We start from the raw sequence: 14,485 nt of genomic DNA, 5'->3' as shown, positions 1-14,485 counted from the left end.
CTCGGCTACTTTTTCATCCGGAGAGCTGCTTGATCAGATTCTCTCTCTTTTTCCTTACACCAGAGAACCGCACACACACACACACGCAGCGTAATGAAATTTTCAGCTGAGAGAGAGAAAGAGACGCCCCGAGAGTTTCATTGTGGCGGCGCCCCCAGGGCTTGGGTATAATTCGATCAAAACTTTCGCCAACTAAATCTCGTGGAATATAATTCGGGCGAAAAGATTGCCAAGTTTGCCAACCGCGATCGGTTTTGCTCACACCGCAGAATATAATAGATGCTTTTGAATCACGTTAAAAAATTGGTGAAGAGTTTAATATTTTGGTACATATTTTTAGTATTCTGTGGAATAAAATTTTTGATAAGCGGAATCTGCAAGTCTTGTCATTTATGACTTTTTTTAAATAATTTTTTTTAAAGATGAAAATATTTTAATTCAAAACACTGTGTTACACTAAAATTTTCTTGGTTATGGACTTTGCAATCTTCAAACAGTTTTCTTTGAATTAAAGTTCAGCGTAATTTTCTCTTCGCCGTTACTAATATTTTTAATTGGCACGCATTTTCCTTCCTTGGAAACAAATTGAGACTAATAATTCCAAATCACCAACTTTTCGTGCGAACAGCAATTATAAATTTAATGGAATCCACGCACAACGAGGCCATAAAAAGTATAATATATAAATTTTCATCTGCCGGGCACGCACTGCTGAATTTTTTCTGGCAATTATTTGTTTTCGCGGAAAGTCTTGGGGAGAAAGGAATTTCCAAGCTTACAGGGGGAGACAATGGTGCGTGCCGCGTCGCACTTTGGCCAAAATCCCTCTCGTTTCCCTCTTGCTAATGGAAGTGTGCAATAATAAAAAGGGGACTGTGGTCGGTTTTCAGATTGTTCGGGACCAAGTGCGATAAGTGTGGACAGAGTTTCAGCAAGAACGACTTCGTGATGCGCGCCAAGACCAAGATCTACCACATCGATTGCTTCCGGTGCACGGCGTGCGAACGGCAGCTCATCCCCGGGGACGAGTTCGCGCTGCGCGACGACGGCCTCTTCTGCAAGGAGGACCACGAGGTGCTCGAGAAGGCGTGCATCCTCGGATCCGCCGAGAGCAACAACAACAATACCTCCAGTGTCAACAACAACAACAGCAGGGCGCCCAGCAACCATGAAGGCTCCAACTCGGGTAATTACTTGCCATTTTTTTTATTCAATTTTTATAAGCTTTTAAGAAAGAGAGAGGGAAAATTGTTTGCTGGAAAATTGCGAGTCATAAAGTAATTGTGAGAACGAGTGATTTTGAAATGATAATTGTACAAGTTGTTTTTACTGCGGAAGTATAGTTGAAGGTTAAACTGTTCAAAAGTTGCTCTCAAGACATTATAAATACTTGAAGCTTCCAATAATTTTACTATCGTTATTTCTGCCCAAATGCCATAAATTCAAATATTACAACAACAAAAATTGGCTTGATTAATAAGGAAATTTAACAAAGTTCTAACCAGTTAGAAAACTGCCCAAATGATCGTTTTAACGGTTAAGAACGCGTAGAAAATTTTTGGAAAAGACAAAATAAATTGCCAAAATTTTCAAGAATTGTGCTGTTATTTTGTTAATTCTCTTGTTCTACTATAAAAAACTACTCTATTTCTGTTTTCCCCACTATCACATTTTATTTATAAATTGTAAGAAGATTTGTGAAATTCGTGACTTTTTTTACAATAATTAAAAAATGTTTTACAGTTAAAAGACTCAACTTTTGGAAGATAAATATTATTGGACAAAACTGCATCACTGATTATTACATAGATTCTTCCAAACTAAATGAGACTAGCGATATTTATTCAAATTTTTATAGAATTCCCTAAGTATGATATAATAGAATAATCAAATCCAAGTTGTGGATGTCACATCACCAATGTTAACAATAACTAGAACCAACATAATAAATTGTGGTCAGAGAAATTTAATTATTTTGTTCTCTAATTAATAATATTAATCAAAGAAGCAAAAAATTACCTCAATTTAAATATTATTTTAAATTTATAATTTTTTTATAAAACTATCAAAAACAATTAAATCAAAATAAAATTAAAAAAAAAATTATTAAAATAAAATAATAATTACACATTTAAAACATAAAAACTTATTGTAACTATAATCAATAACTTACTTAAGTTTTTTCTTTTTATTAAAAGCCGCTTTTCTCTGATAAATATATCTGAACTCTTTTTGAGGGGAAAAGCAGCGAAAATGAATGAATAGCGCGGCCGACGCATGACCCAATATTTGCTCAAGCACTCTAAACACATACTAATGTCCCGCCGCCGCCGCCGCGATATCAAATACACAGACTCACATATTGTGTATACTTTTTCTACTCTTGTGCTTATCTGGCGGTGCCAAAATATTGATCTTCGAATATTATTGAGAAGAAGAATCGTAAATTCTTTTCTAATGTAAAAATTAAGAACCGTGATTAATTGTGTCGCGAACAGAGTGACGCGCTTGTCACAGCGAGAGACGCTCTCTCGAAATATAATTATTTTCTTAATCGTCGTGTTCTCTCTCACTGATTATTGATAAAAGCTGGGTGAGAGCCCTTGCGGCTCCTTTTCATATTCGGATATCGTTTGATAAGATGCCGCTCGTCTCCGTTTGAAGTTCGCCGCCGCCGTGATTTTCCGATAGTGTTTGCTTAGACCGCAGTAATTAAGCAAGTAATTTCATTATAATAATTCCATTCAAATTAGCGGACCAAAAGAGAGACAGTGGAAATTAGTGGGGTCGGATCGCAAAAAGGGGTCAAGCTCCCAATTTTATTATCAAGTTCTCCAAAGGTCACTGTCGCCTCTGCCTCCTTATTATGTTTGCCGACGGCGACAATTGATTGCATTTTTTTTTTTTACCAAATATCGATTTCACAGCTTATTCATAATTGATATTAGTAAATTTTTATCATTAGTAGACAAATGATGGCCGAATTATAGAAATTTTTTAATAAAATTTATTTATTATTTAAAAAAAATTATACAAAAGGAAGAATTGTTTAATTTAAAACTATAATTTTTAATATTTTGAAATTGTCACTGAAACCCTGTCATAAAGCAGTCTCTCACTGTCTGCTTCTCTTTCCTCGTTGCACACTCGCGCTCAACAATAATATTTACGCATCAGTCTGATAACAAAAGAAGCAACTCCCTTTGTACAAACTAGCGTGTGGAAAAGTATAAGCCGGGGCACTACATCGACTTGATTAAAGGGAAGCCGCTCTCGCTCGCTGGCTCGTTGCATCTGCCTAAAGACGAAGTACACACCCTTACTGGGGTGTATCGCATGTCGGTCGGCAACCCGCGCCGCCGCTTTTCACCCTCCCTTACACCTATAAAGCTGGCGAATTCTTTCACCCCGCCGGCTGCTTACGCAAGACACGATAAAATCGCGGCCTTTTGTGTCCGCGCCGATTCTGATAGGCTGTTGCGTGAGAAAAGGTGGAAATTTCACCACTTCTCCTTCCTTCCATCCGCGCGGTTTCAAATTTCAATAAAGAGAATGGTGTGAGTTTTTTTAAGTGAAGCAGCTGGGAATAAAATTCAAATATTAAATAAAATGATGTTTATAAAATCTTAATATTAAATAGTAAATTATTTGTGTAATTTATGAAAATATTAACACACATTTTTTTTTTAAACTTTTGCCATTAAATTTAGAATAAGAAATTAAATAGGATGATAAAGCAAATATTGATTTAATTGAATTTTTCATCTTCTTAACTTCAAATTATTATTAAATTTTCACTTTATTTTAGCCACGCTTATATCAAAACTGTGGATCAGCTGCGAGTTTTGTATTTAACTTTGAGGGAGGACTGGACATAATCAAATCGATTCCCTGCTACCGATCTAGATCCGCTTTAATAGCGTGCAATGCTGTACAATCACGCTCCATTAAATCCGATCGTTCATTATCTTTATTTTACTCGTGCAAGCGACCGGACGCCGACGCTGCTGCACTTTCAAAACGCTTTTCGATGCACTCTTTTCATTTTATTCACGCATCAGCAAACGAACTTTTCAAATCTGAGAGAATTATTGGCGCAGTTCATCGGTCTGCGCCCCCTTTTCGCACGGTTTAATAATGAGCAGAATATTCACACCCTGGTGCACTTTAGAGCATCATTGTTTCGTCCCCTTTGTATGATCGAAATTTATGTTGAAAAGCAATATTGATGGTTATTTATCATTTTCATTGCACCTGTAGCATCTGGACCACACCAAATAACATAAATTTCCATCTTCTTGAAACTTAAATTTTCTTATTGTTTTACCTCAATTAATTCTATATAGATGTCCCTTCACTGCAGAGTTTTTTAAATTTAATATAGCTGAATTAAATAAGTATTGCATAATATACATGAAGATTTTATAAGTATTTGTATTTAATATTTATAGTATTAAAACTTGTAATGGACCCCTAAAAAATTATGTATCTACATTCTAGAATTTCAAGGGTCGGTTTAGTTTCAAATGAATGTTTTATTGGGTTCCACAGAGGGCAATTTATTTACTTTCCAAACATTTGCAGTAATTTATCTGCAGACATTTTTCAAATCTTTGCTTAAGATTTAGCTCTGAAGCCAAATTTGTAAAAAAAAATCTTATAATGTGTTAATTTAAGATGTGAAATTCTCGCAATGCTAAAGTTTTTTACATTTTGAATTCTGAATGACTTTGATTTGAAACTATTCGGAAAATATCCATGCTATTTTTTTTCTTTTAAATTAAAATAGAAATTTCAAAATGAAAATACATGGGCTGTGGGTCGTGTTTGTGCGAAAAATAATTATGTATGCTTTCTTGCAATACGTTTTAGTTTAGGATGCATGAAAGCATTATGCTATTATATAATAGAACATTAAGAGACGTTGATAAATAGAGAGAATTTAAACAAAACAGAATTTAAAAAGTTTTGCATTTTTCATTAAAAATAGAAATAATAATAATTATTATTGTTGTTTAATTTAATTTTAGTTATATTGTGTAGGATTATGTGAATCATTAAGTCCTCAATGACAAGTCTTAAAAAAAGTTTGTTTAATTTTGCAAAATTTGGCACGAATTGAATTTTAATCCTTAAATTGAATTCATACTTTGGCCACTTCTGGAATCAGCTGCCAATAATTGCAGCTGCGTCTGCCATCCCATTTTGCTGAAAACCGAGCTCATTCTTGTTCTCTTTCGCTCATTTTGCGAGACGCCGCTTATTAATGCATGAGAAAGGGTTACGCTCTCGGCCGGTCGGCGGGCGGGCTGCTTGCGTGCTGTTGTACCGCGGCCATTTTGCCTGCATGCTATCAAGTGATGACCGTTGTGTGTTTGTTGGATCAGGGAGGTCACTCGGCTTCAAAGGATTAGCTACATGAAAGTCGGGCCTAATCCCCCGGCATAAACTACGATTAGCCCCAACGACACGCCGGCAATAAACATAATGCGTTCGGCACAGACGTTTTTCAGCAATTTGCCAAAGTGTCCACCCGATTATGAACTAGCTGGTTTAGTGTTTTGATGAGAAGAGTACACTTGCTCTTTGAACCCGTAATTTGCCTTTTGATATTTTTACGGTCCAAGCAGAGCGAGACTATCGAGCCGCGTGCCAATTCACGCGCATAGAGTTTTTTGGACGCGTGTTTTTATTGGATAAACGCCACTTTCCTTAATTGGAGGTTTTCAGTAAGTTCAAAAATACATTTATTTGGATCTGCATGGAAGGGAATTTAGTCAGAACTTTAAATTTAATTTATTCAACAGGTTTGAGCCATTTTTGGAAAACGGTCATGTAAATTTGTTCCTCTATTATGGCGTTTTATTATATAAATTACTATTAATTGTTTTACACAAGTTTAAACAATAAATTTAACTGGATAATTCTCTCTCTACATTAAGTATTAAGTTTACATTAAATTGATTAAATCTACCTTTTAATACTTTTCTATTGAATATCATACCATAATTTATGTAAAAAAAAATTATATTTTAATTTTTTAATCATATTTTTTTTCACTGTTGTTAATTTTTCCAATTGATGCATCACATTGTTTACAATAATTTTTGTAAACATTTTGTTAGAGAAAATTGTACCAAAATCAACCTTACCATTATCAACTCTGTATGTCTCCCAAAACGTCCTTTGGCCAATGTGATTTTTAGTCATTAAACCGCTATATTTTCCACCCATAAATTCCTCTCCGCGGCTCCCTTTACGCGATTCCTAAAAAACTTTATGAAACATAAAACACGTACTTTCGCTCTAAAAACACACACATTCTGGTAAGCCGCAAACAAAGTTGCAAATTGTTGGCACCACTTTTCTCTGCACAGTCCTTTATCTCCCTCATTTTATAAAGAGAGCCAATTTCAAAGCAATAAAACGGAATTTTCCAATAGCTGCGGCGGCGCGAGGACCATTACATCGGGCCGCGCGGTATTTCTGTAGAAATAATTTATGGGCAACGAGAGGGGAATTTTTTTCTCTCCTTTGAATCGTCGACCGCAGCCATCTCGATGGCGCCGCCGCCGCGAGATAAAATACGCCGCCTGGCGACGACGTCGTTTTATGTGTGCAGGCCTTCCTTTCGTCCCTCTCTCGCTCGCGCGTTAATTGATTTTTTGCCAAATTTATTCGTCGGCTTTTTGCCTCGGAAATTTTCAATCTTGGGAGAATCGAGAGCGAAAACGTTGCGACATTCCGCGAATTTTCCGCGCGCCGCTTTTATTTTATTGATCGGTGGTCGTGCTCAGCACAGGAGCTGGGCGAAATAAATTTTATTGTGCCGCGCTTCTTGTGACTTTTTATAGGCGAGGGGCGATAATTAAGATCAAAGGAGGTCAAGCCGCTTTTTCGCAGTGACGCGCAAAATTCATTCCAATCAGTCCGATTCAAGCTCATGCCAAGCAAGTTGTAACTTCTCATTTTATTGCTAAATTTCCTGAATTAAAATTTGACGTTTTAAAAATAAGAAAAATCAATCCTACTCTGATGACACGACTAGTTATTTTCTAAATGAGATATCAAATTAGGGTAACTTTTGTATATATCACAAAATTTAAACAAAATTCTGCTTCTAAAATTAAATTATATAATTTTATTAAAAATAAAAGAAATTACAAAAAGAAAATAAAATATTTAAATAATAATAATATAAAAAATATTTTTTAAACATAAATTTTGTTGTAAATTTTATTATTATCAAAATATTACTAAACTTATTTTTTAATTTAAATATCAATTTAACATTAGCTTTTAAAATATATGATTATTGTCTTCAATTTGGCATCTTTCATGTTGCAGATTCGTCTGATTCAGGTTCGACGAAAGGAAGAGAAGGAGGCAGCGGGGGTGGCGAGGGCCGCGGGCACGGGGGTGGCGGGGGCCGTGCCAAGGGCTCGTCGGATGGCAAGCCGACGCGGGTGCGCACCGTCCTGAACGAGAAGCAGCTGCACACGTTGCGCACGTGTTACGCCGCCAACCCGCGACCTGACGCCCTGATGAAGGAACAGCTGGTCGAGATGACGAGCCTCAGCCCGCGGGTCATCAGGGTCTGGTTCCAGAACAAGCGCTGCAAGGACAAGAAAAAGTCCATCCTCATGAAGCAGCAGATGCAGCAAGAAAAGGTAGGCGTAATGTAACATTTGAATATTTTATTTTTCAGGAAAAAAAATCTCAAAAATTAGTGAATTATTTGTGGTTAAATTGGAAAAAAATGTAATTTTGTCAAATTTGAATTATTTAATTTTCTAAATAAAATTTATTTCCTTTGGATCGATTTTGAAATTTTTCCTTTGTAGGGTGGAGATTTTTTGAAATTAGGGTGCATTTCATGTCAGTTAAGAGAAATCGGGGCGGCTGAGCAAACACACGCACGTAGCTTTTCCCAGTTGGCTCGAAAGCGCAGCCAGTTCTGGTCGGTGTTTTTCCAGCACGCGCCGGCGCCCCCGCGCCAACTCACCCTCTCTCTCTCTCTCTCTCTCGCTCGGTTTTTTCCACTCGCTCCCCCAGCAGCAGGGATAGGGTCATTTGGTGCAGATTATGGGACGAAAAAGGCATTTGCCAGACCGAGGCGCCACTCCGTGCCAAACGGCGCAGCACAATGGACGGCGCCCATCGCGGGCCATCGCCATCTTGACTTTTCCGCCGCCGTGAAAGAAAAAGCCCAGCCAAATTTATGGCTCGCACGGCCAGTGCCATTTTTCAGCATTTTTTTCTGGCACCACACAACATTTCGTATAATGACCGCAAAACCACCAAAATCATTTCTCAATTATCATTTGTTTTTTGAGAAAAGGCCTTTCTGAAAAGCTAAATGAATTCAACCAAAGTGATGTTTCTGATTATATGTAGTAAAAACTTTTGATTTGTTTTGTTTTGAAATTTCAAAACTGAAATTTAAACAAAGAGGCATGGCTTATCCTTAATGATTTTTAAGTATTCTATTCAGAAAAATAATTTTCAATTATTAGAAAAAATTTTGCTTAACAGCTTAATTTTAATTTTTATATTTTAACATTTTTCATTTAATTTTGCCATTTATGTTTGACTTTTTCTTTTTGATATATTATGGAAAATTAAAAGTTATGCAACAAGCAGAGCATTGCCACCGAGCGGATTGCCTACCCGTCATTGTCCAGGGCGCGAGCAACCCCTGGAATCGAACGTATTTAACAATCACGTTCCCGAGTCGCTGCCGCGACAATCGATATTTTTAATTACTCTAATGCAGCCGCGCCTCAGCGGTGTGTGTGAGTTTGCGTTGTTATTATTTATTTTTTTATTGTGTGTCAGTGCGAGGGTGAGTCTCGTATTATGCAGAGGGTTGAGCCTCGCGCGTGAGTCACGCGAGCGCGTCAAAAAAGATAAAATTCGGCGGCGGGCACATATAATGATGATTGAGAATCGCAACACGCGCGCTTGACTTTTTAAGTTGAGATTAATGTGGGGGTGTCATGTTTTGCCTGCCGCCGGCGACTCGCTAACTAACTGCACCAAACGGCGGGGATGCGCCGTTGAAGAAAGAGAAAGGCAAATTGGAAAATTGCTCCTCGCGTTGATGAAGGAGGGCTCAAAAGAAAGGCTTGCAGCGCGTGCAGATTGAAGCGAACGTTCGACGTTCGCTCCAAATTAATTAAATTGACTTCCACGAAAGGGAACAAAAGAGCAGCAAATTGGAAGCAAAAGGCAATAGTATATGAAAGAAATTTTCTTTGCATTGAAGAATCTTATTAAACTTGGTAATTTCTCGATCAAAATCTTTAAAAACTATCAAATTGAATAACAAATTAAGAAGAAATTTTATGAGGGTTTACTGAAATTTTGCTTAAAACTTCCCATTCTTGCACATGAAAGAAAAATTTAAGGTAAATTCAGAAAATGAGGCTGCCATGAAAATTAATTGATTAATTTTATTAAAATATTTTTGCAATATTTTACAGAAAGGTTACATATTTTTATTTTACTTTTTAAATTTTGGCCCTTGTCCGTATGATTCCTACTTTGATTAAATGAGTGCTGCGTGAATTTGAATCAAGCCCACTTCTCCGCACGTCAGCCTTCTGGGCAGATTGAATGAATTATTAAATATCCGCCGGTGGAAATTTCACTTTGAAGCCGCTTTCGCTGTCGGGATTTGTTTGAATTCTCGTCGACAAAAGCAAACACTTTGATGTTTTGTCAGACCGAAACCACCGACCGGCGGCTCCTCTTGCCGCAGCGTGCGATTATTTATTTTCCAAGATGCGCTCTCGCTCGCCCCTTTTCTAAATAATAATTCAAATCCCATAAGGCGCAGTGTGCGGTGAATTTTACAGCAGCCACCACGTGAGAGTGAGCTACGGGCTCCCGGGGGACTCGGCGAGCCCCCAAATAATGAGGGGGTGAACCGCACACACACGCACAACTACATGATCAACTTGCTGTGTTGCACCGCGTGCTTTCTTTTATTATCATTACCATTATTTACGGAGCGGCTGCTGCAGTCAATGATTATTATTATGACATAAAAGCTCAGCGCATCTGCTTCGATTTTTCCATGGATGACTCTTGCGCGTGAAAACATTTTTAATAGTTCAAAAATATCTCCCTACTTAAATCATTTTGATAAAACAGGTGTTTGATTGTGTCCAAGTCCAAGTCATAATAATTAACTAATAATAAATATTAATATATTCTAATTATTTATTTTTTATTATTTACTAAAATAGTGTGACTCTTATTGTTAGGTCAGAAATAACATCTTCCTTCCATGGTCCTTATGATTTGTTTAAAAAGCCTGATCTCTTCAAATTATTATTTTCTTTGCAATGCTTTACACTAGAAATTGAGCCAATTTTTTCGAAGTATAATATTAATATTTATTTTGACACAATTACAATTTTTCTGTTTACGGTTGGAGATTTTGAAACAGTTTTACAATTTTTGGAAAGTAGTTTGCATTGGGCATAATTTCTGCTCAAACGATGCGTTTCCTTTTAAGACTTTAAATTTCTTACACTTTCAGGATGGCCGAAAGTTGGGGTACGGCGGCATGCAAGGAATTCCAATGGTGGCCTCGAGTCCAGTGCGGCACGAGAGTCCGCTCGGCATGAACCCGATCGAGGTGCAGTCATATCAACCGCCGTGGAAAGCCCTGTCCGACTTTGCCCTGCACACCGACCTCGACAGGCTCGACCCGACGGCGCCGCCCTTCCAACAGCTCGTCAACCAGGTCAGTTCACTTAACCTTTTTATACGTTTTCATATTTTCAATCCTATTTGATCTCAATCAAGCCTTGGAGAAATATTCAAATGATAAAATTAAAAAAAGATATTATTAAAACCATATAAACTATTTTAAGAACTGGTTATTTTTATTGCACACCCAAAATTAGAAACTTTCAAATCTGACTTTTTCCATTTTGAATCTGTCTGGCTTTCAAACATAACATGATTTTTTTTTTAAACACCTGTCACTGTTGATTTGTTGTTTATTTTGCCGCGCGAAAAGTAAACCAAACAGCAACGTCAGAGTAAAAATTATTATTTTTCGGGGCCGGCCGCCCGAGTGCAATGTTGATGTTTCATTTTGCGGTTGACCAAACTGTTTACCGGGGGCCATCACCGGTGATTGCCACGAAAATACACAGGCGATCAATCAGGACGCGCTCATTAGCGGCTCACTCAGCACGCCTAGTGCATAAGAAAACACATAAAAGCGAATGTACACACACAACGAGGGCCCAAATGCAGATGCTCGTCCTATAAACACATCCACCCACGCAGTCAAACGACCGCTCTCCATCCACATGCTGAGGGATGAGACAGATGCGCTCCAAAGAGCTGCTGCTTGATGGCCCAGGGAAAACCACAACTGCGGCCAAAAACGAAAAGAAAAATTATTTATTTACTCAAGAAGTTTGCTAAATAATTTTTACTTCTTGAGAGTCAATTTAATTGATTTTTAAATTTTTAGAACAAATAATTAAATAATATTTAATGTGTTTTTAAAAATAAGCTAAATGAGAAATATATAATTTTATTAAATACATTTATTTAAACAACTTAACTTATAAATAAATTTAATATCGAAAAGCTATTGTCAAATTTGTACTTTTTTACCTTTTTTTTCTTACTGCGCTTTAGTATCTTTTTAAACTTTTTATTTCTTCCGATATTTTCATTAACTTGTTGCTAGAAAATTCTGGTTTGGCCCGGTTGTTGGCGGATTCCCCCCATTTTTCGGCGCCCGTCCGTCACTTGGAACGCGGTTTGACGCGGGGCTCAGCAGCGAACGTAAACAATTCGTTTTTTTATATGGAACGAGAGCGGGCGCGCGACCATTTAAATCATTTCAACGCTTGTGTAGTACACGGTGTCAGAAAATTATACGAGAGCACGGCAACCCTTTTAACTTTTAACGCGGGCTGACGCTTTTTCAACGTCGTGTGTGGATATTGGCTGCTGCTGCGCCACCGTGCTGTTTTATTTAAGTGCCGAGTGGAATCTTTTTGCTGTCACGAGACTCAACGCAAGTCGCCGGGCTGCTGCATGTGTTTGCTAGAATTTGCCCTTTGCTGCCCGTCTCTGTAAATCAAAGCGCTCCATCCTTAATTCTTTTTTATTCTCAAACCAAGTTTCAAATTTCGGCAAATTCTTCACGGTCTGTTCTTTAATTTGTTTTAAAAATACACCGCTCAAAGCCACTGATAAATATGTTCAATTCTGCTCACAATCAGTGCGATTCATAAATTAATAATTTGTTAGAATTTAAATTTATCCGTTCATGAATACAACTACTTGAGTGTTTTGAATTTAAAGTAGCCAAAGTTTGGTACAATTTGATCTACACAACTCTATCAAGAGAAATTGCTTAAACTTGTTTCACGTGATCTATTCAAACCCTGGCAATTTTGCCCCGTCTCCTGAGACTAAACTTTGCTTTATTGAGAGAAACGGAGACACCTCAGTTAGATTTTGTAACTTGATAAAATTTAAAAGCCTCAGTGCTCAAACATTAAAACTGTTTCATTTGGTCCAAATAAATTATTTGGATTTATAACAAACCATTCTTTAAGTAAATGAGGAAGTACATTTAAAATCAATTTATTTGTATTTAAAAAAAAATAGTCTTTAAACTAAATTTGGGAACTGGTTAAATTTTTTATAAAAAAAAAACCTTCTTAATTATTTTTAATGTTATGTTCCTGTTAATAAAATATTTAAATTTATTTTTATTTTTATATCTCAAGAGGTTCACTTAAATTTAAATTAACTCCTTAATTAAAGTGATTTAAATGTTAATTAAAACAGGATTGTGTAATTATTTCTCAAGACGACGCGAAACCTGATTGGAGAAAATGCCGTGGTTTATTGCCGGAGATTTCAAACAAAAATATCATTGCCTGCTCTCACTATATGCGCGAGACACCTAAATAAAACCTGTCCCAATACATACGCAAAGGTCTCGCGGCTAAATAACTCCCCTATTTTATTTATGCATACGCAAGAGTGTATAATCAGGCGGCAGCAGTCGCGCGGGACGTGACACTTTTACCTGAGTGAGCGGTCCACATCAAACGCCTCTCGCTATTTTTCATCTCTCTGCGCGATGCTGGTGCTGCTGGAAAAGAAGAAATAACCAAGTTGTTTTTTATGCCTTTTCTCTCGCCGCCGCGCCGAAAGGACCGAGAAGAAAATAAAGAATATTATCCATCGGAGACGGACACACACTTTTATGCGCGCGGCCGTTTTATTGTGATATTTCATCGTAAATTATTGAGAGAGAAATGCCGGTTGGGTTTGGCGGCGCGGTATTATTGGCATGCCATGCCGCACGAGTGTCCTCTCACCACCCACTGAGGCTGAGGACGCCAGACGCGTGGCCCGCAGCAAATATATTTGCATCTAGAAACAGTCAAATCTCGACTTACTGATTTGAAGAGCAGATTAGGAAATTAAAACTTGAAATATGAATTTGTATTTATTTTATTATTTTTTTTTTTCAATTAACAATGCTAATAAATTGGACAAATAATTAAAAATCTATAGAATTTTGAAAGCCTGATACATGTGGACAAAGCTCAGTAGACAGAAATACCCATTTCAAGATAATGTTTTTAAGGTTTATAAATTCAAATAAAATTTTAATTTCTTCTTGGATAGAGTCACAAAATCCTATTGTTTTTAATAAATTTTTTTCTTTCAGTTCTTTCTTCCAGTTCAAATGTTGAATTAATATTTACTAGCATTTGTTGTTGCGCTTGCAGATGCACGGGTACGACTTGCACGGTCCGCCGGCCCCGCCGCCGCCTAGCCATGATATGGGCGCCGGCCCTGCCGACCTGGGCCACCCGGACTCGACGGATTCTTACGTGACGTACCTTGAGAGTGATGAAAGTCTGCACCACGACGCGCCCAGTCCCTGATAACTCACAGTGCCATCGTCCTTGCCAGTCAGCCGAGCCCGCTTCGCACCCAACCCCACCGGGCAGGACCCTCTTATTCTGATCGACCCTGACTTCCCCATCGACTTGCGCTACCACGTTCACAAATGTAAGTGCAATTTTATCTTGAAACTGATAAGGAGAAATGCAATCAAGAATTAATGTGATGTTGAAAGTAATTTTAATGAGTTTAATAATTTTTGAAATCTAATAATTAAATTAATTTGGGTAATACAAATATTGAGAAGATGTTTAAATTTTACTCTAAACTGATTCTTTGCTAAATTTTGCCTTATGTGTGAATTAACCTTGCCATTTCCAAAGTTTTTTTCCTTCTTTTAATTCAGATGTTGCGTAATCAAATCTTTAAAGCTGCGGTTATTCAACTGATTCATTTTTTTTATCTAAATAATAAAGAAAAGTTGACTTATATTCAAACCACCTATAGGAAATTAATTTAATTGTAATATAAGTTATTAATAAGTTTAAATTTATCCTTGTTTGCTGTCTAATTC

The 14,485-nt window shown here is 37.1% G+C and overlaps 1 protein-coding gene across 3 annotated transcripts in view; it reads left to right on the top strand.

Moving 5' to 3' along the window:
• Positions 1 to 14,485, top strand: part of LOC132195869 (insulin gene enhancer protein isl-1) — a 42,832-nt gene that overhangs the window by 26,866 nt on the left and 1,481 nt on the right. For 2 of the 3 annotated variants that reach the window (XM_059618139.1, XM_059618141.1), the window contains 4 exons: positions 891 to 1,186; positions 7,348 to 7,670; positions 10,550 to 10,756; positions 13,794 to 14,079. In XM_059618139.1, coding sequence (XP_059474122.1) covers positions 891 to 1,186; positions 7,348 to 7,670; positions 10,550 to 10,756; positions 13,794 to 13,952 — 985 coding nt within the window. In that variant the 3' untranslated portion in view covers positions 13,953 to 14,079. The remainder of the gene's footprint in view (positions 1 to 890; positions 1,187 to 7,347; positions 7,671 to 10,549; positions 10,757 to 13,793; positions 14,080 to 14,485) is intronic. The other variant, XM_059618140.1, reaches the window with a different exon arrangement.

This window comes from Neocloeon triangulifer, unplaced genomic scaffold (genome assembly GCF_031216515.1).
Source record: "Neocloeon triangulifer isolate White Clay Creek 2 clone unplaced genomic scaffold, ASM3121651v1 ptg000011l, whole genome shotgun sequence".
Classification (NCBI taxonomy): Eukaryota; Metazoa; Arthropoda; class Insecta; order Ephemeroptera; family Baetidae; genus Neocloeon; species Neocloeon triangulifer.
The sequence above is the reverse complement of the archived record's forward strand: the minus strand, read 5'-3'. Positions and strand labels throughout refer to the sequence as shown.